At 46.2% G+C, this 27,242-nt stretch overlaps 1 protein-coding gene across 3 annotated transcripts; it reads left to right on the top strand.

Annotated features, from left to right (window-relative positions):
• PDCD6 (programmed cell death 6) lies at positions 1-27,242 on the top strand. Of its 3 annotated transcripts, XM_028090001.2 has the most exons (7): positions 1-189; positions 1,479-1,540; positions 16,861-16,905; positions 18,006-18,164; positions 23,543-23,652; positions 23,999-24,044; positions 26,671-26,764. In XM_028090001.2, exons 1-6 carry the CDS (start codon positions 95-97, stop codon positions 24,011-24,013), a joined length of 486 nt encoding a protein of 161 aa, XP_027945802.1. In that variant the 5' UTR covers positions 1-94; the 3' UTR covers positions 24,014-24,044; positions 26,671-26,764. The 3 variants fall into 3 exon arrangements, with proteins under 3 accessions (XP_027945802.1, XP_027945801.1, XP_027945800.1); XM_028090000.2 differs by lacking the exon at positions 23,999-24,044 and having other exon boundaries at positions 18,006-18,158; positions 26,671-27,242; XM_028089999.2 differs by lacking the exon at positions 23,999-24,044 and having other exon boundaries at positions 3-189; positions 26,671-27,242.

The following is a 27,242-nucleotide window of genomic DNA, read 5'->3' as shown; positions in this document are numbered from 1 at the left end:
GTGCCAGGCCCCGCCCCAGCAGAGGCGGAAGTGGAGCCGCCCCGGGCCTCTCGCGTTCCCGGGGGGACCTCAGCCCAGCGGTGCGCCTGGGCCCATGGCCGCCTACTCCTACCGCCCGGGCCCCGGGGCCGGCCCAGCTGGAGGCGCGGCGCTGCCCGACCAGAGCTTCTTGTGGAACGTTTTCCAGAGGTGAGGCCCGGCGCCACCCGGGCGCTTATGAGACTCCGCCGGCCTCCGCTCTGTCCTCCCCGGCCTCCTTCCTGGCTTCCCTCCGGCCTCCCCCGGCCTCCTTCCTGGCTTCCCTCCGGCCTCCCCCGGCCTCCTTCCTGGCTTCCCTCCGGCCTCCTCCGGCCTCCCCCGGCCTTCTTCCTGGCTTCCCTCCGGCCTCCTCCAGCCTCCCCCGGCCTCCTTCCTGGCTTCCCTCCGGCCTCCCCCGGCCTCCTTCCTGGCTTCCCTCCGGCCTCCCCCGGCCTCCTTCCTGGCTTCCCTCCGGCCTCCTCCGGCCTCCCCCGGCCTCCTTCCTGGCTTCCCTCCGGCCTCCTCCGGCCTCCCCCGGCCTCCTTCCTGGCTTCCCTCCGGCCTCCCCCGGCCTCCTTCCTGGCTTCGCTCCGGCCTCCCCCGCTACCCCCACCCCCTCCTTCCTTGCAGCTCTCTCCAGTCTTCCCTCGGCCTCCTTCCTGGCTCCTTTGGGCCTAGCCTCTGCCTCCTTCCTGCTTCCCTTCCTCCCATCACGACCCTGGCCTCCTTAGATCTCTCCCCGGCCTCCTGCCCGACACCCCCAACCCTCTGCTGCCGCCCCCTGGGCGCCTCCCTCCCGCCGGGGCCCTGTGGAGGTGCGGAGCCCGCTGCAGATGCTCAGGGGTCGCGGCCTCCACCCCTCCCCCTGCAACGCCAAGAGCCCGCAGCTGAGGGGCTTGCTGCTCCTGGAGGGTCTCCTGGGGATGCTTGCTTAAGGCGAACAGAAACACAGACCACTGCAGCGCTGTTGCATCGCCAGCGGCAGGGAGAGAAGCTGGTGACTGTAACCACAGCGCCTTCCGTCTGGAGTCGTCCTTCCAAGTGAATGAGTGACAGAGACTCGAGTGACTCATGGCCATGAAGGACTTGTCCGAGGCAGTCTTTTTGCTGTTTGTGGAAGGAGAGACTGGCGTGGGTGGAATTCAGACTGGCCAAGGGAAAACGAAGGAGAAAGGCCTGAGAAGGTGCAGGGAGAGAGACAAAAATGGTTAGGTGTCTCTGGGGAACCACCTTGGACTTTGGCAGGTGGCGTATGCTTAGGAGGAGAGAAGGCGCTCAGATGTTTCATTCCGCAGCAGAATGCGGCGGTGAGACATCCTAGCCGAGTACAGTGGAAGGTCCGCGGGAGGGAGCATGCCAGGGTGAATGCAGGATTAACGCAAGAGTTAAATGTTTATGTTTGCCATGTTTTGCTTGTTCTGCACTTTTAATCACCAGCTTAACTGGTCTTAATTTTGTAGGGTTGATAAAGACAGGAGCGGGGTGATATCGGACAACGAACTTCAGCAAGCACTATCCAATGGTGAGTGGGACCTGGCCCTCAGGACTTCTACCGAACTTTGAGCCTGACCCAGCTGTAGTAAATAGTTTCTTTTTCCAGGTACAGAGGAGTTATTAAGGCCTAACTATTATTACTGGCATGTGGTGGAGGTGCTTTTCATTTATTTTGCCAAGTGATATCCTGCTCTAAGTGCCTTGCTGAGCTAGGACTAGTGCAGGGAAGCGCTTCTTGAGAAATGGAGGTTGGGGTGCAGGTTTTAGGGAAGGATAGGAAGCTTAGCTTTGTACAGCAGATACACTTAAGGTACGTTGAAGATCACTGAATTTCTTAGGTAGGTCCGTCCATCTTTGTGACCTCTCTGGAGAGGATCATCAAGGTGCTAGGGCACCATGGGGAAGTGATTGGGTTGTTGGAGGTGTGGCGCTGGCAGTTGGATTGTGGGAAGGTGGTCTTATCAGTGGGGGAATACTAGGTGTTCAGACAGGGGTACAGGATCATAGTTCTTGTGTGGCGGTGTGTTGGGGGCTCTCCGTGGAGTTCTGATCTTGCTGGTTTCAGCGTAATTAATCCATGGAAGTACTCTTTGAGACCTTTTACTTCATTGAATACCTGGCTATGTTGCCCTTTTTAAGAATCCCTCAGATGCCACTGCCTTTTCTGGTTCTTAGATTTGTAGCTTGTCTTTCCAGAGGTGTGCCATTTAAGGTAGAAAAGGGATTGATTCTAAGATGTCAAAAGACCCATTTTTATTAGTGGGCAGCAGTTTGATGTTCTGGAAAGAGTAAGGATGCCAGCACTGTGAAGTAGTGCTGGTTGCCCTCCTTGTGGGCACATACCAGACATTTAGTGTTAGTCTTGTCATTGCGTCATGATTTGCATGAAGTGCAGGATTAGTATTTGCAGATTAATATGTCTAAAGAACGGTAGACAGTACTGACTTCTTTTTCCAGTATTTAACACTTGGGCCGCAGGTATTGGTGTATGACTTCATGTGTATTTATGTAGCTGTGTTCAGGAAACTAAGAAATCTCTTTACTTCTGCTTTGATGATTGTGCCTTCTTGATTCTTCTCTTGTTATTAACCCCTTTCCATTTTTTGTGTCTCCAAAGCTTGAGTTACACTTAGAGGAGTAGAAGACAGGGTTACTACTGGAAAGATGCCAAAACAAACGGAAATCCAGCAGGCTGTGATCTGGCAAATCTGGCTTAAAACTTTCTAAGTGTTGGGGCACCTGAGTGGCTTAGTCAGTTAAATGTCTGACTCGTGATGTTGGCTGAGGTCATGATCTCAGGGTCGTGAGATCAAGCCCCTCCACCCCCCATGAAAGCACCCTCACTCTCTCTCTCTCAGAAAACAAAAAAACTTTCTAATGTTGACCAAACAGATGTTTTCACATCATATGTTAAAGAGGGTGGCCACTGCAGTCAGAGTGCCCTCAGGGGTCATGCTTTGCAGGCATTCCTTTTGAGTTCTTTTCCAGTAAGTGAGGACCAATTCATGACCCATGTCCATTTGGACATCTTTTTGTCTGTTTGCTTGAAGTTTTGAGAGTGCCACCCAGGTTTGGGGTTTATGTGAAACCTCCACTGGGAGTGATGGTCACACTCTGACCTCATTAGCATGATGGTGTCCACCCTGGGGGCTCCTGTCTGGATTCAAATCCTGGCTCTACCAGTTCTAGGAATGTGACCTTGGGCAAGGACTTGACCTTTCTGGGTGGGTGGATGGAGAAAATGCATGGAGAGTGTTTGGTACAGTGCCTGGCACATAGCACGGTTCAGTGTTGTCACAGCTGGGAGTATAGCAGTAGTACTGTTAACGGCCAGGGGGTCAGCTCGGGATGGTGGTGTTGATAGTTGCCACTCACTGAGCATCCGTTGCACGTAGGCACCGTGCTGGGCACGTAACAAACCTAATCTCAAATCAGCATTGTTGTTGGAGCCCTGGGGGTGTGGTGGCGGCACCTATTCTGACCTATAGTGTTAGGCTTCTGTATTTTCACGAGAGGGTGGCAGTGCTGCCCTTAGTTCAGCTCGTCGTTAAAGCATACGGGGTCTTTACTCTGTCAGAACATAATCTTGAACTCAGCTACTACTGAATACCCACCAGGAACCTGTTTAGAAGAGAGTGAGTTTTAACAATTGCCTAGAGGATGTTTTGTTCACCGTTGCTGAGATACTTTGAAATCAGTACCTAGTTTAACCCAGCTAGTAAGTTTGGTCGGGACTGCCTCAGTGGCCTTTGTGGAGGCGTGGAAGAACTGGCCTCGTGAAGCAGGTAGTCACTGTTACGCTGGAGAGAGGCAGGCACCGCAGCCACCACGCCCTCTGAGCCAGGGATGCCCAGGAAGCAGCCATCTCGCTTCTCCATGGGAGCATGGTATCTCTGGTGTTCGAAACACCTCTGGTGGCTATTTTGTCTTGTTTTATTTATATCTTATTAACCCTGAATCTTTTAACCAATTACATTTTCCTCTTCAAATTAGCTGGTAAAAAATTTAAGTTGGTGGCTTGCCACTAGCATGAATTTAGAATTTTGAGAGGTCAGTTTTACTGACCTGGTCTTAGATCCCTTGCTTTCTTATCCTCCTACTTTCCTCTTCCCATCCAACGTAATTACAATTTAATTCATTTTTGTTCTACCGTGGATATCTTTATAAATTTCTTTAAGTTCTTTCTGCAGTAAAGCAGGTTATTAATGATGCAGATCCCGAGAGTAGGTGAGTTACCCCTCATAGCTCTCAAGTTGTGGAGCCAGAATCTAAATCCAGATGTCTGTTGCTGGTCCCCCTCAGTGCTTCTGCTCATGTTATGCTCACAGGCACTCAAAGCATGCTGAGCCCCAGTGTCTTCCCACCTGTCTCCATGGTGGTGTCCACCCCCTTGCATGGGTTCGGTGCTCCTTCTGCATTGATGTAAGCTCAAGCCGTGTACATCCCGAGTTCCAGATTTTCTGCCTGGAGGGATATGCCTGCTCTTGAGCCACTGTGGCATCACTGTAGTGTCCTTGACACTCTGGTCTTGCTCTGTGTGGTCACTGTTGTAGCTGCCTCTGCCACTAGAACGGCCACTTCCTGAAGGAGGCCAGGCTGGGCTCCTGTGCAGGGGTGTAGTGTGTGCACGGAAACTGGCCACTGGGTGGGCCCGTCGTGGTCCTCTCCGCTCCCCTTGACTTCCGAGAGCTAATGCAATTGACATTATTTTGACTTCTAATTGTTCTCCCAGGAATGGGCTTCTGTTTTCATATTAGAACTGGAATATTAGGCTATTTCAGGACGTTGGTTTACTTAGTCTGTTACTGGTGGGAAAACTGAAGTTTCAGACTTGCATGGTTTCTCACTTTAAATCTGTGTGTGTGTGTGTGTGTGTGTGTGTGCGCGCGCACTCTCTGCGAAAATGTCGTTGAAACCATCCTGAAAGAGTACTTGTGGGTCCCATCCACTGAGTCCTTTATAAGACTTTATTCCATAGGAAAGCTTCTAAAGTTGACTGCTCTCAGGAAGGTGTGTAGTTAATAGGTATGAAGAAAGACGGAAGAAGACTGTTCTCTTGCCTTCTTTTGAAATGACATGTCATAAACTATCTCAGTTTGGTACCTTTTTTTTTTTAACTTGCATGACATTTCTTGGAATTACAGGAGAATTTAATTTTGCTCATGTCTGTTTTGTGCTTGTGCAGGTTTGCCTTCACATAACCTATGTAGGTATTTTGTGGAGACATTTTTTAGCTGCACTCTAAAAATAATCCATATATTCTTCTTAAGGTATTTTTATCAAAAGAGTTCTAGCTCTCTTGGGGATCCCATCTTAAGAGAAAATGAGGGAAATCAGACCATATAAGCGACAGTTAGTTCCCCGCAGACCGTGCTTCTGATCCCATCAGTGCTCCTGCCCCCACAGGCCCAGTTTTGTGGGTAAGGGTGTTTGCTGCTTTAGAGATTTACCTTCAGCTTCCTTCTGCTTGTGTGTGGGGAAGGACTCGCCCAGCAGGCCTGGATGGCTCAGAGTCTGCTCCTTCCCAGGAAGGGCTTTATGGCTGGCTGCCTCCTGTGGCGTTTTGACTGAGAAGAGTGTTTTGTCCACCAAGGGCCTCGAGGTGTGTGATAGCTGTTTGCCTGGATAGTTGATACTAATAGTAGGATTTATGGCAAACACCTGCTTTCCCTCTGGGTATCTGGAGCTTCCATGATGGACTTCCCAAGAGAAGCCCTGGACTCTAGACGTGGGAGCTTCCCTAGTGGACAGTATTTGGCCTGTGTCCTCACAACTCGTAGCTGAAGGAGTAAGCACGTCCTGGGCGGTACTGGTGTCCAGTGGACTTCTGGTGCCTTTTCCCCCTATTGATTTTACTCTGTCCTTTCATTGTAACAAACTGACTGAGTATTGGAGTCTTAGTGAGTCATGGAGCCTGAAGGAGTCCTTGAGGAACCCTAGTACAGCCTGTCCTGTCTGCTTTGTCCAGAAACATGCCCAGCCAGAGTTTCAGATAGAAACAAAAGAAAGTTGGGATTTGGTGGACCTGGCTTTACTGACAAGTTACCCTGTAACCTTGGGTGTATCGCACTTCTGGCCCCAGTTTCTTTGGATGTGAAAATAGGAAGACTGGAACTTTAGATCCTTTTCCTCCTTGAGCCAAGCCCCAGTCCACCAGATCCTGCATCTACCTGGTACAGAACTGGGAGACAATGTATCTACCGGGATTGAGTTTTACAGTGTTTCACTTAAGTCATTTAGATTGTTTCTAATTTTCATTAATGTAAATACTGTAGTAATTTGACCCCAAATTTCATAGAACCAGTTTTTAGAAGTGACATTTATCACATCAGGGGGTATAGGCATCATTAATGCTGTTGATCAGTATTTAGATTGCTTTTCAGAAAGGCCATATTTCTAGTTGTGCTATTTGAAGCTGTAATTGAAGAAAACTGGGAAAGTGTGGAATTTTGCTGAACCTGAAGAGGCACCAAAGTCTTGCAAATTCTGTGCATTGAATGCCAGTGCTGTGTGCCCAGCCCTGCAGGACTTGCTACATCTCCTCTTGTGTAGAAAAGCCCAGAGGGGCTGGGAGTTCCTGGTCTGATGAAGTAAAGTGGAAAGACATCACCAGTGATGACATTTTAAAAAGTCTGATTTTTATTTTTTATTTATTTTTAAATTTTATTTATTATTTTTGCCCCAAAAGATTCTAAGTAGTTAGGTATCTCAATTGTGCAAATGTCATGAAGTCTTAACCCTTAACCACTCACTGAAGCCAAAATTTAAGCTTGTGGTTAACAGGACATAATTTCAAGAAAGAAAACTCTTTGGAGAGTATAAAAACAATACATTATCACAGAGCAGAGTAGGTTTTTTTTCCCCTTTGAGAATGGGGATTCCTGCAATTATTTGTGTGCTTGAGGGTTAAGTGGGAAAATGATAGAGCATCCTGATGGGGACTGTCTCTACCTCTACAACTGTAGATGGTTCCCTAGACTGTCATCATTTGCTTAGGATTGCTTCTTAAGCCTTTGGCACTGTTCTCAAATTATGGGTGAAAAAAGTGTCCTAAATTCACATGGAAAATCAGGTTTCTGTTTTCTTTAGTTCTCTGAGAGGAAATTAAAAGCAGGACTTCTAGGTCCAGTGATCATATAATTTCTAAGTAAAAATCTGACAAGAAATCTCTCAAGATGAGTGGTTCTGACATCCAAACATGTTCGTGTCTGGGAAAAGCAGACAGGAATGTTTGAAATTAGGGTTGGCCAAGAAAATCTGGGATAGAGGGTAACTGGGGATGTAGGGCTTGTGAAAAAAGTCTACCTGGGGGTATAATGTACCCTCTGTTTTCAGCGAGCTGTGTTAAATATTGGTTATTTGCACTGTACTGTTTTCTTACAGAAAACTTTTATAAACTACTTAGATTTTCAGACTGACACTCAGGTTTATATAACGTGTAATATATTTGAGATATTAAATGTCTGCATGTTGTAGTATTTTGGCTTCGCTGTGAGTTGTTGAGCTTTGATGTTCATTCTGAGAACCAGGCCACAGGACCTGTACGTGATAACTAGTCAGTTAACTGTTGGCTGTTATTATCCCTTAGTTTCTTTTTTTTTTAATAATTTTTTATTGTTATGTTAATCACCATACATTACATCATTAGTTTTTGATGTAGTATTCCATGATTCATTGTTTGTGCATAACACCCAGTGCTCCACGCAGAATGTGCCCTCTTTAATACCCATCACCAGGCTTACCCATTCCCCCACCCCCCTCCCCTCTAGAACCCTCAGTTTGTTTTTCAGAGTCCATCCTCTCTCATGGTTCGTCTTCCCCTCCGACTTACTCCCCTTCATTCTTCCCCTCCTGCTATCTTCTTTTTTTTTTCTTAACATATATTGCATTATTTGTTTCAGAAGTACAGATCCGTGATTCATCAGTCTTGTACAATTCACAGTGCTCACCATAGCACATACCCTCCCCAATGTCTATCACCCAGCCACCCCATCCCTCCCACCCCCCCACCACTCCAGCAACCCTCAGTTTGTTTCCTGAGATTAAGAATTCCTCATATCAGTGAGGTCATAGGATACATGTCTTTCTCTGATTGACTTATTTCACTCAGCATAACACCCTCCAGTTCCATCCACGTCGTTGCAAATGGCAAGATCTCATTCCTTTTGATGGCTGCATAATATTCCATTGTGTATATATACCACATCTTCTTTATCCATTCATCTGTCAGTGGACATCTTGGCTCTTTCCACAGTTTGGCTATTATGGACATTGCTGCTGTAAACATCGGGGTGCATGTACCCCTTTGGATCCCTACATTTGTATCTTTGGGGTAAATACCCAGTAGTGCAATTGCTGGATCGGATGGTAGCTCTATTTTCAACTTTTTGAGGAACCTCCATACCTTTTTCCAGAGTGGTTGCACCAGCTTGCATTCCCACCAACAGTGTAGGAGGGTTCCCCTTTCTCCACATCCCGGCCAACATCTGTCGTTTCCTGACTTGTTAATTTTAGCCATTCTGACGGGTGTGAGGTGGTATCTCATTGAGGTTTTGATTTGGATTTCCCTGATGCCGAGCGATGTTGAGCACTTTTTCATGTGTCTGTTGGCCATTTGGATGTCTTCTTTGGAAAAATGTCTGTTCATGTCTTCTGCCCATTTCTTGATTGGATTATTTGTTCTTTGGTTGTTGAGTTTGATAAGTTCTTTATACATTTTGGATACTAGCCCTTTATCTGATATGTCATTTGCAAATATTTTCTCCCATTCTGTCGGTTGTCTTTTGGTTTTGTGGACTGTTTCTTTTGCTGTGCAAAAGCTTTTTATCTTGATGAAATCCCAGTAGTTCATTTTTGCCCTTGCTTCCCTTGCCTTTGGTGATGTTTCTAGGAAGAAGTTGCTGTGGCTGAGGTCGAAGAGGTTGCTGCCTGTGTTCTCCTTTAGGATTTTGATGGACTCCTGTCTCACGTTTAGGTCTTTCAACCATTTGGAGTCTATTTTGGGGTGTGGTGTAAAGAATGGTCCAGTTTCATTCTGCATGTGGCTGTCCAATTTTCCCAACACCATTTGTTGAAGAGACTGTCTTTTTTCCATTGGACATTCTTTCCTGCTTTGTCAAAGATGAGTTGACCGTAGAGTTGAGGGTCCATTTCTGGGCTCTCTATTCTGTTCCATTGATCTATGTGTCTGTTTTTGTGCCAGTACCATACTGTCTTGATGATGACAGCTTTGTAATAGAGCTGGAAGTCCGGAATTGTGATGCCGCCAGCTTTGCTTTTCTTTTTCAATATTCCTCTGGCTATTCGGGGTCTCTTCTGGTTCCATACAAATTTTAGGATTATTTGTTCCATTTCTTTGAAAAAGGTGGATGGTATTTTGATGGGGATTGCATTGAATGTGTAGATTGCTCTAGGTAGCGTTGACATCTTCACAATGTTTGTTCTTCCAATCCATGAGCATAGAACGTTTTTCCATTTCTTTGTGTCTTCTTCAATTTCTTTCATGAGTATTTTATAGTTTTCTGAGTACAGATCCTTTGCCTCTTTAGTTAAATTTATTCCTAGGTATCTTATGGTTTTGGGTGCAATTGTAAATGGGATTGACTCCTTGATTTGTCTCTCTTCTGTCTTGTTGTTGGTGTATAGGAATGCCACTGATTTCTGTGCATTGATTTTATAGCCTGCTACTTGACTGAATTCCTGTATGAGTTCTAGCAGTTTTGGGGTGGAGTCTTTTGGGTTTTCCACATACAGTATCATATCATCTGCAAAGAGTGAGAGTTTGACTTCCTCTTTGCCGATTTGGATGCCTTTGATTTCTTTTTGTTGTCTGATTGCTGTGGCTAGGACTTCTAATCCTATGTTGAATAGCAGTGGTGAGAGTGGACATCCCTGCCGCGTTCCTGACCTTAGGGGAAAAGCTCTCAGCTTTTTACCGTTGAGAATGACATTCGCTGTAGGTTTTTCATAGATGGCTTTTATGATATTGAGGTATGTACCCGCTATCCCTATACTCTGAAGAGTTTTGATCAAGAAAGGATGCTGTACTTTGTCAAATGCTTTTTCTGCATCTATTGAGAGGATCATATGATTCTTGTTTATTCTTTTGTTAATGTATTGTATCACGTTGATTGATTGTGGATGTTGAACCAGCCTTGCAGCCCAGGGATAAATCCCACTTGGTCATGGTGAATAATCCTTTTAATGTACTGTTGGATCCTATTGGCTAGTATTTTGGGGAGAATTTTTGCATCCATGTTCATCAAGGATATTGGTCTGTAATTCTTTTTGATGGGGTCTTTGTCTGGTTTGGGGATCAAGGTAATGGTGGCCTCATAAAATGAGTTTGGAAGTTTTCCTTCCATTTCCAGTTTTTGGAACAGTTTCAGGAGAATAGGTATTCTTCTTTAAATGTCTGATAGAATTCCCCTGGGAAGCCATCTGGCCCTGGGCTTTTGTTTGTTGGGAGATTTTTGATGACTGATTCAATTTCCTTAGTGGTTATAGGTCTGTTCAGGTTTTCTATTTCTTCCTGGTTCAATTTTGGTAGTTGATACATCTCTAGGAATGCACCCATTTCTTCCAGGTTGTCTAATTTGCTGGCATAGAGTTGCTCATAATATGTTCTTATAATTGTCTGTCTTTCTTTGGTGTTGGTTGTGATCTCTCCTCTTTCATTCATGATTTTGTTGATTTGGGTCATTTCTCTTTTCTTTTTGATAAGTCTGGCCAGGGTTTTATCAATCTTGTTAATTCTTTCAAAGAACCAGCTCCTAGTTTCGTTGATCTGTTCTACTGTTCTTTTTGTTTCTATTTCGTTGATTTCTGCTCTGATCTTTATTACTTCTCTTCTCCTGCTGGGTTTAGACTTTATTTGCTGTTCCTCCTCCAGTTCCTTTAGGTGTAGGGTTAGGTTGTGTATTTGAGACCTTTCTTGTTTCTTGAGAAAGGCTTGTATTGCTATATACTTTCCTCTCAGGACTGCCTTTGCTGTATCCCAAAGATTTTGAACAGTTGTGTTTTCATTTTCATTGGTTTCCATGAATTTTTTTAATTCTTGTTTAATTTCCTGGTTGACCCATTCATTCTTTAGTAGGATGCTCTTTAGCCTCCATGTATTTGAGTTCTTTCCGACTTTCCTCTTGTGATTGAGTTCTAGTTTCAAAGCATTGTGGTCTGAAAATATGCAGGGAATAATCCCAATCTTTTGGTACCGGTTGAGACCTGATTTGTGACCTAGGATGTGATCAATTCTGGAGAATGTTGCATGGGCACTAGAGAAGAATGTGTATTCTGTTGCTTTGGGATGGAATGTTCTGAATATGTCTATGAAGTCCATTTGGTCCAGTGTGTCATTTAAAGTCTTTATTTCCTTGTTGATCTTTTGCTTAGATGATCTGTCCATTTCAGTTAGGGGGATGTTAAAGTCCCCCACTATTATTGTATTGTTGTCAATGTGTTTCTTTGCTTTTGTTATTAATTGCCTTATATAATTGGCTGCTCCCACATTAGGGGCACAGATATCTACAACTGTTAGATCTTCTTGTTGGATAGACCCTTTAAGTAGGATATAGTGTCCTTCTTCATCTCTTATTACAGTCTTTGTTTTAAAATCTAATTTGTCTGATATAAGGATTGGCACCCCAGCTTTCTTTTGGTGTCCATTAGCATGGTAAATGGTTTTCCACCCCCTCACTTTCAATCTGGGTGTGTCTTTGGGTCTAAAATGAGTCTCTTGCAGACAGCATATTGATGGGTCTTGTTTTTTAATCCAATCTGATAGCCTGTGTCTTTTGATTGGGGCACTGAGCCCATTTACATTCAGGGTAATTATTGAAAGGTATGAATTTAGTGCCATTGTATTGCCTGTAAGGTGACTGTTACTGTATATTGTCTGTGTTCCTTTCTGATCTATGCTGCTTTTAGGCTCTCTTTTTGCTTAGAGGACCTCTTTCAATATTTCTTGTAGGGCGGGTTTTGTGTTTGCAAATTCCTTTAGTTTTTGTTTGTCCTGGAAGCTTTTTATCTCTCCATTTTCAATGACAGCCTAGCTGGATATAGTATTCTTGGCTGCATATTTTTCTCGTTTAGTGCTCTGAAGATATGCCAGTCCTTTCTGGCCTGCCAGGTCTCTGTGGATAGGTCTGTTGCCAATCTAATGTTTCTACCATTGTAGGTTACATATCTCTTCTCCCGAGCTGCTTTCAGGATTTTCTCTTTGTCTCTGAGACTCATAAGTTTTACTCTTAGATGTCGGGGTGTTGACCTATTTTTATTGATTTTGAGAGGGGTTCTCTGTGCCTCCTGGATTTTGATGCCTGTTTCCTTCCTCACATTAGGGAAGTTCTCTGCTATTATTTGCTCCAATATACCTTCTGCCTCTCTCCCTCTTTCTTCTTCTTCTGGGTCCCAATTATTCTAATGTTGTTTCATCTTATGGTATCGCTTATCTCTCGAATTCTGCCCTCGTGATCCTGTAGTTGTTTATCTCTCTTTTTCTCAGCCTCTTTATTTTCCATCATTTGGTCTTCTATATCGCTGATTCTTTTTTCTGCCTCATTTATCCTAGCAGTTAGTGCCCCCATTTTTGATTGCACCTCATTAATAGCCTTTTTGATTTCGACTTGGTTAGATTTTAGTTCTTTTATTTCTCCAGAAAGGGTTTTTCTAATAACTTCCACGCTTTTTTCAAGCCCAGCTAGTATCTTTAAAGTCATGATTCTGAACTCTAAGTCCGACATCGTACTAATGTCCGTATTGAGTAGGTCCCTGGCAGATGGTACTACCTCTTGTTCTTTTTGCTGAGGTGATTTTTTTCGTCTTGTCATTTTGTCCAGAGGAGAACAGATGAATGAGAGAACACAATGCTAACAGGTTAACAATGTCTCCAGCAAATATACTCTATACAAATCAGAAAAGACCTGAAACCAGGGGACAAGAAAGGGAAAGAAAGAAGAGAGGAAAAAAAAAAAAGGAAAAAGAAAAAGATAAAAACAAAAAAAAACAGAATATGATCAAATATGATCAGGCTAGTGCGTAGATCAGTGCCACACACTAGCTTTTGGGCATATTTTGGTCTGTTAGAAGAAAGTGCCTGCTAAAATTTTAAAGGAAGAAAGACTTATATATGTACAAAATAAGGGTTGATACAATGAAGGGATGGCAGATGACTGTAAAGATGAAAATTATAAAAGACTTTATAAAAGGAATTGATAAAATAAGAAGTTGTTTTTTAAAAAGAAAGAAGAAGATTTAAAAAGAAAAAAAAAGGGAGAGAATGTGATCAGGCAGGAGAATAGAACAAAGCCATACACTAGTGATTTAGGGTATATTTTAATCTATTAGAAGAAATTGTGTCTCAAAATTTTAAAGAGAGAACAACTTATATATATATGGCAAAAATAAGGGTAACTACTATGAAGGGATAAAAATATGACTCTAAAAATGAAAAATAAATGTTTTTTAAAAAAGGGATTGATAAGATGTTTGAAAAAGGGAAGAGAGAAAAATTAAAAAAAAAAACAGTTAAAAAAATTAACTTTGAAAAACTAATGAATTATGGTAAAAAAAGCCATGAATTCTATGTGCAGTATTCCCCTAGCGCTGGAGTTCTCCCGTTCTCCTTGATCGGTAAACTTGGTCTTGGCTCGCTGGCTGTTCGTGCTGATCTTCTGGGGGAGGGGCCTGTTGCCGTGGTTCCCAAAGGTCTTTGCCGGAGGCGGAATTGCCCCGCCCTTGTCGGTCCGGGCTAAGCAAGCTGCTCGGGTTTGCTCTCAGGAGCTTTTGTTCCCTGCAAGCTCTCGGTACAGCTTTGGAGGACCAGGGCGAAAATGGTGGCCTCCCAATCTCCGCCCGGAGGAGCCGAGAACTCGGGGCCCTGCTCCTCAGTGCGCCCCCGGAGAAAAGCAGTCACTCCCGTGTCCCCGGTCTCCGGCCGCACTCCGTGCTCACCCGGCCTGTGACCGAGCGTTTCTATCTCTGGCACCTGACCCCGTGTGGCGTCTCCAAACCCAGCAGATCCCTGCGGTGCGCTCCCGCGCCGCTCCTCCCGGGGGAGGGAGGGGAGTCTCCCCGGCTCTGCCGTCTGTTGGGTCCCTGCTGGAGGAGCAGTGGCCCGACTGGGCCGCGGATCACAGTTTATGGCAACCCCGAGCTGAGAGCCCGCGCCTCGGCTCCGTCTCTGCAGCCGGCTTCCCCGCTCCAATACCTGGGAGCTCTGCCGCACTCAGGCATCCCCGGTCTTTCTGTGACCCCGAGGGTCCTGAGACCACACTGTCCCGCGAGGATTTCACCCCCCGCCCCCCCACTTAGCCACTGGAGCGACGTCCCTCAGCGGAGCCGAGTTCTAAAAGTTCCGATTTTGTGCTCCCGGCTCCACCACTCGCCAGAAGCGGCTGACGGAGGCCCCCTCCCCCGCGTCTATCCTCCCGAATATCGCCTCGGATTCACTTCTCCGCACGTCCTACCTTCCAGAAAGTGGTCGCTTTTTTGTTCAGAGTGTTGTTAGTATTCTTATCTTTGATCTCCTGTTTAGTTCCTAGGTGTTCAGAATGGTTTGATCCCTATTCAGCTGAATTCCTGAGACCAGATGAAATCCAGGTCTCCTACTCCTCCGCCATCTTGCTCCGCCTATCTATCCCTTGGTTTCTTTGGAGAGTCTGGCCCCATTTGGGGTATAACAAGAAGGATGAGCGGAGGAGCCTGCCTCCACCTTCCCTTGCACAGCAGCCCTGCAGAAAACCTGTGGGTCTCGTGCCAGAGGGCAGCCTCCCTCCATCCTTGACTCAGCTCAGGATGACCTATTTCTCTTCTGAGCCTGGGACCCCTGCCATCCTCAGAATCCTCCCCCGTGGGTGCTGGTTCCCCTGGGTCACCTCAGGGCTGCACTCCCTCTGGGCATTCCATGCATGCCTGTCCAGGTGGCACCAGGCCCTCACCATGGCAGATGTGCATATTTCTACATTACTTAACTGTTGTACTTGTGTTGCTTTTATTTCAAACTTCCCTGGCCAAGTCATTTGCAGAGACGGCCCCATGATGCTTCTGCTCACAGTCAGGATGGACTGTGGAGGCTGCCTTCACTTTCACTCATTGAGGGCTCATCAGCCTGTATCAGGTGGAGGGAAGACAGGAAACGAGGGCCAGGGAAAGGCTCCAACAGGTGCATTGGGTTCCTGGGGAGCCTTTGGGCTGTCTCCTGTGGAAGAGCAGTTCAGTGCTTGCAGCAGCTAGGTGTGAAGAAGGGAAAAACAAACAGCAAAGAAGTAACCCTCTCCGTGTTTAGAATTTTCCTTTCTGTTGGGTTCTTTGTAACATAGTTTTCAATAATACCTTTCCTAATAGCTTTATATACAGGTTTCTGCCCACCCTCCCTCCCCAAATGTCTTGAGGCCTGCAGAAGATGCTTATCTAGCCCCCATGTGTAGGGGTTGGGGGGAATGTGGGGCACTCAGGGAAAGCTCTCCTGGGGACACATTTTTCCTCTGGCTTACAGGAGAGGTGAGTGGTGAAGGGTGTGCATGTGTTGGGAGGCCACACTTGAGGTGTAGAGAAGCATGTGCATGAGCCCTGACTAGAGGGCATGGCCCTCTAGAGCTGTGGTGGGAAGCCCAGTGTGGTAGAGTGTAAGGGGTGGTACCCTTCAGACTCTCCTGCCCACCACCCACATCCAAGTAGGCCTCAAACTTGAGCAAAAGGTCACTTTATGTGAGGTCAGGGGATAGATCTCGGGGTGGGGGGGGGAATAGTTTTATATATAGAAGAAAATATGAGGTTTTATATAAGTGGGATGTGGGGAGAGACACTGCTTTCCCTCCACATTAAAAATAGTTTTACACTTCTTTTTAGTGAGTATAAAAATTGATAGTGGTATAAATTATCCTGAAAACAGATTTTGAGGCATGAAGGTATCTAGTGAACATTTCATTACCAGTTGATAAATGGTTCTATCAGATTCAACAATCCCCTTTATAACAAATATCTGATAATATCCCCATTATTATTTTTTTTAAAGATTGTATTTATTTATTTGACAGAGAGAGAGACAGCGAGAGAGGGAACACAAGCAGAGGGAGTAGGAGAGGCAGAAGCAGGCTTCCTGCTGAGCAGGGAGCCCGATGCGGGACTCGATTCCAGGACCCTGGGATCTCGACCTGAGCCGAAGGCAGACGCTTAACCGCTGAGCCACCCAGGCGCCCTGAATATCCCCATTATGATTCTGAAGTGAATCACACTCTCAATGAAAATAATATGCTCAGACTATAATTTTAGGAGAAAATTTTTATGGCATGGTTTTATGGTATGTTTTTGAGTATACTTCTCAACTCGCCTGGTTGCTGCATTCCTGGAAAATAGAGTGTATATTAAAATGCTGTAAAACCAGGAGCACCTGGGTGGCTCAGTCGGTTGTGTGCGTCTGACGCTTGATCTCAGCTCAGGTCTTGATTCTCAGGGTCGTGAGTTCAGGCCCCTTGTTGGGATCCACACTGTAAAAAAAAGAAAGAAAGAAAAGAAAAGAAATACTATAAAACCATATCTTGTTTATGTAGTAAACGAGAGCGAGCCCCCGGCCTCATGTCATTATGAACAGCTTTGGATGTATGTCTGTTGGGGCCTGAGGGACTCCTGCACAGTACAGGACCGGACCCAATCAATGACATGCTTACAGCCCCCAGTGGTCATGGCAACCAAAAATGTCCCCTGGGAACTATGTCCCTGCTGAGAACCGTGGTCCGAAGGTCTTCCTTGAACCGCAAGTTACTGTCGTTAGCTACTGATGTTACAGATTAGAATCTTAGAGCTTGCTGTGAAAACTATTTTCTCTGACTGTTTCCTGTCATTTATTTTCAGGCACATGGACTCCATTTAATCCAGTGACTGTCAGGTCAATCATATGTAAGTAAAGGTGCAGGCAGACTCCTGTCCTGCTTGGATGCAGGTTGTGCTTTCTGCCTTGCCCCCCTCACCCTGCCCTCCTGGCCGAGCACTTCAGCTTGAGTTCCCGGTTCTGAAGAGTTCATGTACATACAGGACCAGCACGTTTCACATACCGTCCATATCTTGCATGGTTGTTGACTGGCGGAAACACTGATGCTCAGTTTCTGACCTGATTTTTCCCTTACGTGAGCTTTCACTGAATTACAGTGTACTTCTGAGCAACCAAGAGCACTCCTGTTTCAGTCTTATACTGGCTTCTTTACGTGAAAGGGACCAAGTGATTTGTCATTTTCTTGGTAGCAGAAGTACAGACTGTTTTTGTATGTTTTTCGCCATTTTGCCATTATATGTAAATGCAGTTATAGATTCTTTCATATTTGGACCTGGAATTAGGCTCATTTTTTTTTCTTTTTCAAAGATTGATTGATGTATGTATGTATGTATTTATTTGGGGGAGAGAGAGAGAAGGAGAGAAGCAGACTCTCCGCTGAGTGCGGAGCTCAACACAGCTAGATCCCATGACCCTGAGATCATGACCTGAGCTGAAATCAAGAGTTGGGAGGCTTAACCGACTGAGCCATCCAGGCACCCTTAGGCTGATTTTTTTAACGAAAAGCAGGTCTTACTGAAAAAAACAAAAATCTAAAGTGAGTAGAGTCTTTTTCTCACTGAAGGTGGCTACTTCACTCTGAACATCCGTTTCTTCCTGACAAAGCAAGAGCACCCTCCAGGCATCATGTTTCTGTAGAGGCTACTTCCTTGTCAAGTATTATTTCTGTTGTGTCTCTGCGGGTGTGTTTTCTTGCACTTTCTTTACTGTGTGCCTCGTGTCTGTCTCAGGTGGTTTAGGGGCTGTGGCTGGGTAACCACCCAGCAGAGGAGATCCAGCCCTCCCATCAACGAATGAGCATTTCTTAGCAACACTTGGGCATCTGCTGACTAAGCACGGGGCTGGCCCTGAGAGAAGTGTGGGAGTGGCTGTGCTGGGATTGAGCTGCTTGCCAACTAACCTTGAGATACCAGCTACTGTGTACCACTCACGTTCCTTTCTGTCTCAGCCATGTTTGACCGAGAGAACAAGGCTGGCGTGAACTTCAGTGAGTTCACTGGCGTCTGGAAGTACATCACAGACTGGCAGAACGTCTTCCGCACCTATGACAGGGACAACTCTGGGATGATTGACAAGAACGAGCTCAAGCAAGCACTCTCAGGTTTTGGTAATTCACTTATCTTGATTGTGTAGCATATTTCATTTTGGAGGCCGTTTTGATGTCATTAACTTTTTTTACTTTGGTCAATTTATTGATTTTTTTTGAGAGTGGGGGAGGGGCAGAGGGCGAGGGAGAGCAAAATCTTAAGCAGGCTCCACACCCGGCGCAGAGACTGACTTGGGGATCATTCCCACTACCCTGAGATCATGACCTGAGATGAAATCAAGAGTCGGATGCTTAACCCACTGAGCTACCCAGATGCCCTTCAATTTACTGATTTTTTTTAACTATGAAATTTTTGTTGACATCATACGGATTTATACTTTGATATTATTTATATCATGAAGGCTTATATCTGACTTGGAGACTTTATGTGTTTTTTTCCATCCAAAATGAGATACGGGCTATGCAATCGTTTATCATTTGTGAAATGGAGTGATGTGACATGCACATTGAGAATGTGATGGCTTTGGAAACAGTTTCACGTGAATAAGGGAAAATAAAATGTCCAGCAGCTTATAATTCATGATACATCACAACACACAGCAAGATGATCAGATACTTGTAGGAGATGATTCTGTAAGTGGCAATACCAGTTGCTTGCCTCAGGCACAGCGTTGCTAGGCGTTCAGGCTCCCATTCTCAAGTGCATGTCAGCCCAGGTGTGCCGTGCCACCAGGAGTGTCTGCCCAGCCTTTCCAGGGTGGGTCAGTGGGCCTTCTGATGCTGGTGTGTGGGTCTGAGAGGGAGTTGGGGTTTTGTGTGTGTGGAGGGAATACTTACATGGAAGACTTGTCCAAGGCTTGTGGGAGTTACACCCAGATTCTGGTGTGTTTGGGATGATCTCACTCAGCCCCTCTGGTTACTGGGGCCCTATTACAAAACTCCTGCTACATTTTGCTTGAAAGACTGCTTATGAATACCGTCTAGAAAAAAAATCAGGCAAGTTAGTTTCTAATGTACTATTTTTTCTATAATGTACTATGTTATTATAATGTACTAATGAACTTGTAGGTATTTTGAGCTTTAGTAATACAAAGTACATCTTAATTCTCATGTTGACGTGTTGTTAACTTCTGCCCCTTCTCCCCTTTTTCCTTTGGGCATGCACTTTATGACTGTCTCCTCTTTCTCTTTCTTTCCTTATGAATTCCTGTGATGTCCAGCTAGAGGTTCTGGGACTCCACAGGAAGTTTGTGTTCTCAACTCACTCACTAAGTGTGGGTCGAGATTAGGGCAGGACCTCAGGTTCTCTGCGTTGAGACTGGGAACCCAGCTGACTTTGCTCTGCCCTTAGACTGGGGAACGGGTAGGGCCGTATGGAAGGGATGGTGGCAGCCCTCTACAGAGAGTGGTCCTGGGGCTGGAAGGAGCTGGAGGCCTGACTGGGCCGAGGACCGCTTGGGAGGAACCTGGGTCCTGTGAATTACATCCAGACAAGTGACCTCAGGTGTCAGGGAACACGGTACTTTCTAATGTTGTCAGGCCCAGAGCCCTCTCTTTCCTTCGTGCCAGTGGCCCATTGGGTCCTTAGAGCCCACGGTGGGAGCTCTGAGGTGGGCAGTGCCCTGGCCTCTCTGGCCTCCGAGTCCCTGCTATGGATGGCTTCAGGGTCGTGGAGGTCATGTGGCAGTCGCTTGTGGTCAGGAGCTAGTTGACGCTGGGCCCCTACCTGACTTCCAGATGTTTTCTGGAGAAAGTAAATACTCTGCTACAGCATTTCGTTAGTTGTTCTAACAAGTCTGTTCCTGTGATTGGTTCTTGATTTCTGAGGCCTTCTACCAAAAAGGGACATTGTTATCCTTTTCACATATTAATGATTTTAGAAGATTTTCAGTAGTAACTGAAGCAAAGATTCCTGTTCAGCCCTGACTGCACTGGGTCACTCTCCCAGGCCCACCTGCCAGCTAGGATAGCTCACGTAGTCCTTTTTTAAAGTCACGGCTAATATGCGCTGTGCACCAGGTAGAGAGAGCTGGAAGTAAGGAAGTGTATGAGGAGTTCACCCCACACAGTGCAGTGCCCCCTTGGTGGGGAAGGTCGTCAGGTACGGGCAGCTCCCTCTCCCTCCACCCCCTCTCCCTCCACCAGCTCAGTGCTTTCTGATGAAATGTTATCAAAATGTAGGGCCCTCCATTCACTTGTCACTCATCTCAGCCATTACCAACGTGGTGCTGCATTTGCTTTGTCCTCTGTTGTGTCCCAGCGTCAACTAGCTCCTGACCACAAGCGACTGCCACATGACCTCCATGACCCTGAAGCCATAGCAGACCTGTGCGGTGTTAGCCCAACATGCTTTATTCTGCGTCCCTGGAAGGTGTGGATGTTTGCTCACCAAATCAGTGCCGTGGACCCACCCTAAAAATTAGTAGCTCATTTGCGTTAGGGTCCCAGCAGGTCCTCAAGCAGCCCCCACCCTTTTCATGCCATTGGCTGGTTATAGACACGGGTTGGTGCCCTGTTCCGGGTCTGTCCCTTGGAGAGTAGTTACCGGTTAGCATCCAGGTTTGTGAAGATGTGCTGTCATAGGGGGGTGCTGGGAATAGGCGGTTGGTGACTCGTGGGATCTTCAGGCCAGCCAGGCCTCCAGCTCCTTCCAGCCCAGGACCACTCTAAGGAGGGCTGCCACCGTCCCTCCCATACAACTAACAGTCCTGTGCGTGTTAGTTGTCAGGAGAGAACCTCACTCTCCTAAGGTCAGGGTGTGGCCCTGTGGCCAGCACCTCAGGTCCAACAGGGGCTAATGCTGACCAGGGTCACAAGCCAGGGGAGCTGCACACAGAGGGCACCTCTTTTTCTTTTTTCCATTTAAATGAAGTATAGTTGACATAAATGTTATGTTAGTTTCAGGCATACAACATAGAGATTCGACTGCGCTCTCCTTTACTCAGCGCTCACCACGACTATGTAGTTGCCATCTTTCACCATATAGCGTTGTCACAGAATTATTTTTTTTTTAAAGATTTTATTTATTTGACAGAGAGAGACACAGCGAGGGAGGGAACACAAGCAGGGGGAGTGGGAGAGGGAGAAGCAGGCTTCCCGCCGAGCAGGGAGCCTGATGAGGGACTTGATCCCAGGACCCTGGGACCATGACCTGAGCCGAAGGCAGACACTCAACGACTGAGCACCCAGGCGCCCCCGTCACAGTATTATTGACTCTGTTCCCTAGGCTGTATTTTTCATCCCTGGACTTACTTATTTTATAATCTGAGATTTGTACTTCTTAATCCCCTTCACCGATTTCACCCATCCCCCTACCCCCTCCTCTCTGGTCACCACCGGTTCTCTGTACTTAGGAGTCTGTTTCTGTTTTATTTGTTCATTTGTTTTATTTTTAGATTCCACATATAAGTGAGATTGTCTGGTATTTGTCTTTCTCTGACTTAATTCATTTAGCATAATGCACTCTAGGTCCATCCATATTGTCGCCAATGGCAAAGTCTCATCCTTTTTTACGGCTGTCTAATATTCCGGTGCGTGTGTGCACTACCTCTTTATCCATCCATCAGTCCGTTACTTGGGCTGCTTCCATATCCTGGCTATTGTAGATAATGCTGCAGTGCCTGTGGGGTTGCAGATATCTTTTCATATCAGTGTGTTTGTTTTCTTTGGGTAAATACCCAGTAGTGCGATTATTGGATCACGTGGTAGCTATTTTTAACTTTTTGAGGAACGTCCATACTGATTCCAAGGGTGGCTGCACCAGCCCACATTGACACCAACAGTGCACGAGGGTTTCTTGTCTCCACATCCTTGCCAACATGTAGCATTTCTAGTCTTTTTGATACCGGCCCTTCTGACAGGTATGAGCCACCTCATTGTGGTTTTGATTTGCATTTCCAGGAGGCACATCCTCTTAATTTATGAGGGTGGGGTTATCGTGACATGGATTTTCACTGAAGGAAATTCTTAGAGAAGAGTCTGCTCTCAGATTTTGCTTCTTATGTAAATGTCTCTTTTATAGTTTGTTCATCATTCATTTTTCTAGTCTGACTTCTGTTGGTTTTGTTCTCGCTACAATAATATTGAGGACTGGGGAAATTGGAAGCTAATCCCAGGGATGATAGAACTTGCTTACATGGTCTGCAGAGATTGTGGAGAGCCATCCTGTATGTTTATGTCTGGGCGGGAGACTGCCACAGTGATGGCTATCATCTGCGATCTACGCCTCGGATGAGCTCAGCCCTTACCAGCCTGGGCCTGTTCCTTACCTGTCCACAGGCACAGGTGCCAGGTGTGAGGAGAGGAGACTCAGAGGGGCTGGGGGTGTGACCCCCATCCAGGACCTGTTGTCTTTTTTTTTTTTTTAAGTCAGGGATCCTGTCTTCTACTCAGCTGGCAGGGAAGGGGGCCCTGGATTTAAGTCACAGATGGATAGAGTATGCTGACCACTCTGGAAGGTACTGTCATGTGTGTGCATGTTTGAATCTTTTTTTTAGAAAAGTAAGTGTTTCTACAAGTTATTAACTATGAAATTCACTCAGGTGATAGGTGTACATATATCCTCACAATGATTCCAACAGGATGGAAACCCACTAAAAATGGCCCCTGGATCTTGTCTCCTGAATAAATAAGGACACCACAGTCACACAGGTAGTGGGTTTAGGAGGGAAGTAGGTATCCTTGTTTAGAGTGGCCTCAAGGGGTGTCCCACAGGCGAGTGGCCGCTGTGTCCCCGCGTCTTCAGAACCACCTCCCTGCTGGAGACCTTTCCAAGACATTCATTAAGTTGAAGGTGGCATCAGGGACTCTTTGTCATAACATTTGTTCAGTCTGAAGAGAAACCATTTGATGACCCTTGAGTGGTTGTGAACTTTACGAGGCTGCCTTGCTCCTTGTAATCTTTCATTTCCTAATGTCGGTGTGCTGATTTATTCAGGGGAGTACCCATCAATGAATCTGCTACTTCCCTGCCTTTACATTTTTTTTATTTGGAAGCCTTCAGTGATATAATCTTTCAGATGCAAAATGAAACCACTTGTAAAACGAAAACTTCACAACAAAGCTGGGCTGCCCTATGGGGTGATTTTTGGGGTGCAGCACTATGGGGTGAGTATACTTGATGTGAACGAGTGAGCTCACATTAATGACCTGCTGCGCCTGGCAGCGCTGGCCTCCGGGTAACACTCACCCTTCCAGAAAGAGGGGGTGGTCTTCATGTCGGCCACTCATGGGACTGTAGGCGGGGCGCATAGCAGAATGATGGCTTCGTTCCCAGAGTGCATGTGAATGATTTTGCGCCTTGAGTCTCCCACCCCAGCCTCAGTCATTTGTTATCACCTGATGTCAGAGGCTATGGGGCCTTTTGGAAGGAGGACGTGGATGTTGATGGGAATGTCCACTCTCCTGGCCCTCTGTTCATCCTCATTCTTCTCTTCAAGGGTACCGGCTCTCTGACCAGTTTCACGACATCCTCATTCGCAAGTTCGACAGACAAGGACGGGGGCAGATCGCATTTGACGACTTCATCCAGGGCTGCATCGTCTTGCAGGTAATGGGGGTTCCATGGGGGCTCACCATGAGTGGAGCGGTGGAGCAGGCAGGGAGTATCCTCGAAAGCAGAGGAAGAGGGAGGTGCCATTCTGGAATTAGCGGTTTAATGGAGTAAAGTCAGTTTCCGGGGCTTATAAAAGTTAGTCTTGTCTGTGGAGAGATGTTACTCTGTTATACGGAGGTATGGCCCGTAGTGCTCTTTCTCCCTGTGGAAATACCGCTGACCCTTGAACAGCACACGGCCCAACTATGCAGGTCATTCATAGGCAGACTTTTTTTTGATAGGTATGGTATAGTGCTGAAAATGTATTTTCCTTACAATTTTCTTAACATTTTTTTTCTAGCTTACTTTACTGTAAGAATATGTACATAATACATACAACGTACAAAGTAAGTGTTCATTGACTGTTAATTGGTAAGACTCTTGGTCAACAGTACGCTGTTAGTAGTTACATTTTGGGGCATCACAGTTATATGTGGATTTTGACTGCTCCAGGGTTCATTGCCCCTAACCCTGCGTTCAAGGGTCGGCTGTATTATAGAGCAGTCCCTTCAAATGAGATCGTGTTTTCTAAATCGAGTGGGCTATTTACATGTATACTCTGGTATTTTTGTTGTATTTTCATTCTGAGGAAATGGGTAGATTTTCTGTTGTGATCTTTACTGTGCCCTGCCTTTCTGTGTGAGGGAAGTTCCAAGACAGGACCTGGCGCCTCATTCGGGTGTCAGAGCCAAGCAGCTTTGGGCGGAGCTCGTGAATCCCGCTGACCCCGGCACCTCACATCTCCCTCCTACGGCCTTGCTCCTTTACCTCTGAGAGAGACAAGTGCAGACCTTGAGCGTCCTTTCCAGAGACAGAGGGCAGGAGTAATCGAGCCTGCCCTGCTGTGCCCACACAGGCCCCCCTGCTCCTGTCTCTAGGTAGGGATCAGTTACCTAGATTTAAGCTTAGACATGCAGTGAACTGATAAACTCTTAGATAGCTTTCAGAGTTTTTATTATGACAAATTAAAAAGAGACAAAAGAATGATGGACTCGTGTGCCCATCGCTCAGATTCAGCAGTTTACCAGCTTTTTATTATGACAAATTAAAAAGAGACAAAAGAATGATGGACTCGTGTGCCCATCGCTCAGATTCAGCAGTTTACCAGCTGGTGGACAGTTTGATGTCATACCTCCATGATCCTAACACCCCCCAGCCCTTAACTCTGACACAGATTCCATTTGTGGAAGGCAGATGTTTTTTTCATGAAGAGAAGTCCTTGTAGTTTGAATCTAGGTTGGGGTTACATCTTGTCAGCTTTAGTGTCCACTGGAATTTTGAGAAACATTCTTGGGTTTTTTTTCCCATTAGAATGCTAGGTCAGTAAAAGTGAAATTTCTGTGGCCTGCTAAATACAATGAGTCTGGGAAAAGCCCAGTCCCTGTTCAAGGCCTCATTGGAGAGCCAGGTCTGTTAACATTTGCATCTTGGCTCTCTGAAATGGGGAGAGCCTTACCCCATCTCATCCCACCCCATTGGCAGTGTCATCTGAACACTTTAGAAAAAGACGTAAAAGTCTCATCATTGTCTGCATCTAAATTACTCTAAGGTTAGGGTTTTCATTTGAGGTTATGTCCCGTAAGTAAACATCTGATCCTTTCTTCTTAAGCAAAGGTCATCGAGTGTAGGCTTTCTTTAGCTGAGGTAACGTGATCTGAGTCCCATGAGAAGCTTGCCCAGTGCCTCCGCACACCCTCTAGGCTGAGGACAGGCCAGCCAGGAGGAGTCTGTCTTGCAGCAGCCGCTGCCCCCTGGCTCCATGCTGAGCTGGAGGCCTGATTGCCAGTCCCTGGTCCCACCCACCCTTCCCGAGTGACTCTAAACACTGGACAGAGGTGGGGAATGTAAACGAAAAGCTGCAGGCCACAGGTAAAATATCCTCAAAAATGTTTTCCTTCATCTGCCTTTCTACAAAAAGAGACAGGCTTTTTAAAAATGATTTTTTTACAAAAGAACACGAAAATTTGTAGAAATCTTGGGAAAATACAATTAAAGTACAAAGAAGAATTGCCCATTGTTCTTTAAGCCAGAGTTACGTGCTGCTGGTGTTTTTGTAGTTGGTTTGACGTTAGTGTCTCACGTGTTCTGGGATGCTCCGGCTAAAGCCCGAGTGGACAGTCAGCTGTGTCAGGCACCCCGTCTAACCTGCCGCCAGAGGGCCGGGCTCCAGCCTGCTCTCATGATGAACCTGGGCACTGTTTTCTTCTCCTGTCCTGGGGAATTGCATTCTGCCTGCATCCTTTTGTCACCTGTGATTCCTCAGGCCTACTGTGGTTGTCCAGCACCCCTCACCTGGGGTGGCACTCATCTAATTGTCCCTGCTGTTGGGTGCAGGGCTCTCTCCTCTGCTCCTAACCTGCTGTGGGGGGATCAAGCTGTGAACAGACTAGGGTGGAGCCCTATGGGTGGGGTGGGCAGGAGGGACCCTGAGGCTGGTACAGGGAGACCTACCCTTCCATGTTGTGTGTCTGGGCCTTCACCTGCTGGGTGTAAGGGAGGGGCCCGAGTCAGGGCTGGTTTCCCTGTGACCTGAGTGGCAAGTAGCCAGAGCAGAGGTGAGCGTTCAAGGAAGAGCCCCCACGAAGTTGGTCTTAGAGAAGGAAGGGAGGACCCAGGCTCACCACTGGACCCCTTGGGAAACCAGGGCCTGGGACTAGAGGGCTCAGCCAGGCCCCGGGGCTCTGGTGTATCAGTGAGTTGGGCCTACAGCCCACTCCTTGACCTCTTGACCAGCTTCCTGTATTCACCCTCCCACCCTTTGCTGTCCCTCCAGACCGCAGCATTCTCCATGATGGGCAGGCCTGAGGGTGGTCAGGGATACCCACCCATGCCTTCCTGCCCTGGTTTCCGTCAGAGTTGGGGGTGTCTGGAGACATGGGTGACTTTGGTTCTTAAATGTCTTCTTACCAAATATGTTTCGTTCCTTCTGTTTACTAAATATCAAGATCTAAATGCCTGTTGTTTCTTTCCCAGAGGTTGACCGATATATTCAGGCGTTACGATACGGATCAGGACGGCTGGATTCAGGTGTCATATGAACAGTATCTGTCCATGGTCTTCAGCATCGTATAGCACTGGCCTTTGCAAATAGCAACATGACTTATGGAAGGAAGACTAAAAATGCCAAATCTCCCTTTAAGGAAATGGGACACAGATGCAGCTAGATACTGTTCTTCCTTTAGATTTTATATAATTAACATTTGGGGACCCGACTGTATATACGTGGATAAGCTGATAAGGTTTTTGCAAATGTAACAATAGTTGTAATCATTATTCACATACAGACATTTGATTTGAGACTGTTCAGTTGTGCCATGAGGTAAGATATGATAATGTTTCAGATATCCTGCATGCAAAAAATTCATCATGTGCATTTCTAGATAGCTCCAGGTCTATAGTGGAAATACTTTTATTAGCCATTAGGAATTTAAAAATAATACGGAACCTGCACAGAGGCTTTTATGTGCCTTACATTTTTTAAAACGGGGTTTATTGTATTTGTTTGAATATGCAACATAAGCAATAAAGCAAATGCACCCCCTGTC

Source organism: Eumetopias jubatus, unplaced genomic scaffold, assembly GCF_037043125.1.
Source record: "Eumetopias jubatus isolate StellerSeaLion01/CBP00866 unplaced genomic scaffold, mEumJub1_p1.0 scaffold_5, whole genome shotgun sequence".
Classification (NCBI taxonomy): domain Eukaryota; kingdom Metazoa; phylum Chordata; class Mammalia; order Carnivora; family Otariidae; genus Eumetopias; species Eumetopias jubatus.
Note: the sequence above shows the minus strand (reverse complement) of the source record. Positions and strands in the feature narration are given on the sequence as shown.

Excerpts from the sequence above, each read along its gene's own strand:
- PDCD6 (XM_028089999.2), top strand. The coding sequence starts at position 95 with ATGGCCGCCTACTCCTACCGCCCGGGCCCCGGGGCCGGCCCAGCTGGA. Across the intron at positions 190-1,478 it reads TTGTGGAACGTTTTCCAGAG|GGTTGATAAAGACAGGAGCG; the intron begins GTGAGGCCCGGC and ends TTAATTTTGTAG. Across the intron at positions 23,653-26,670 it reads AGGGCTGCATCGTCTTGCAG|AGGTTGACCGATATATTCAG; the intron begins GTAATGGGGGTT and ends TTTCTTTCCCAG.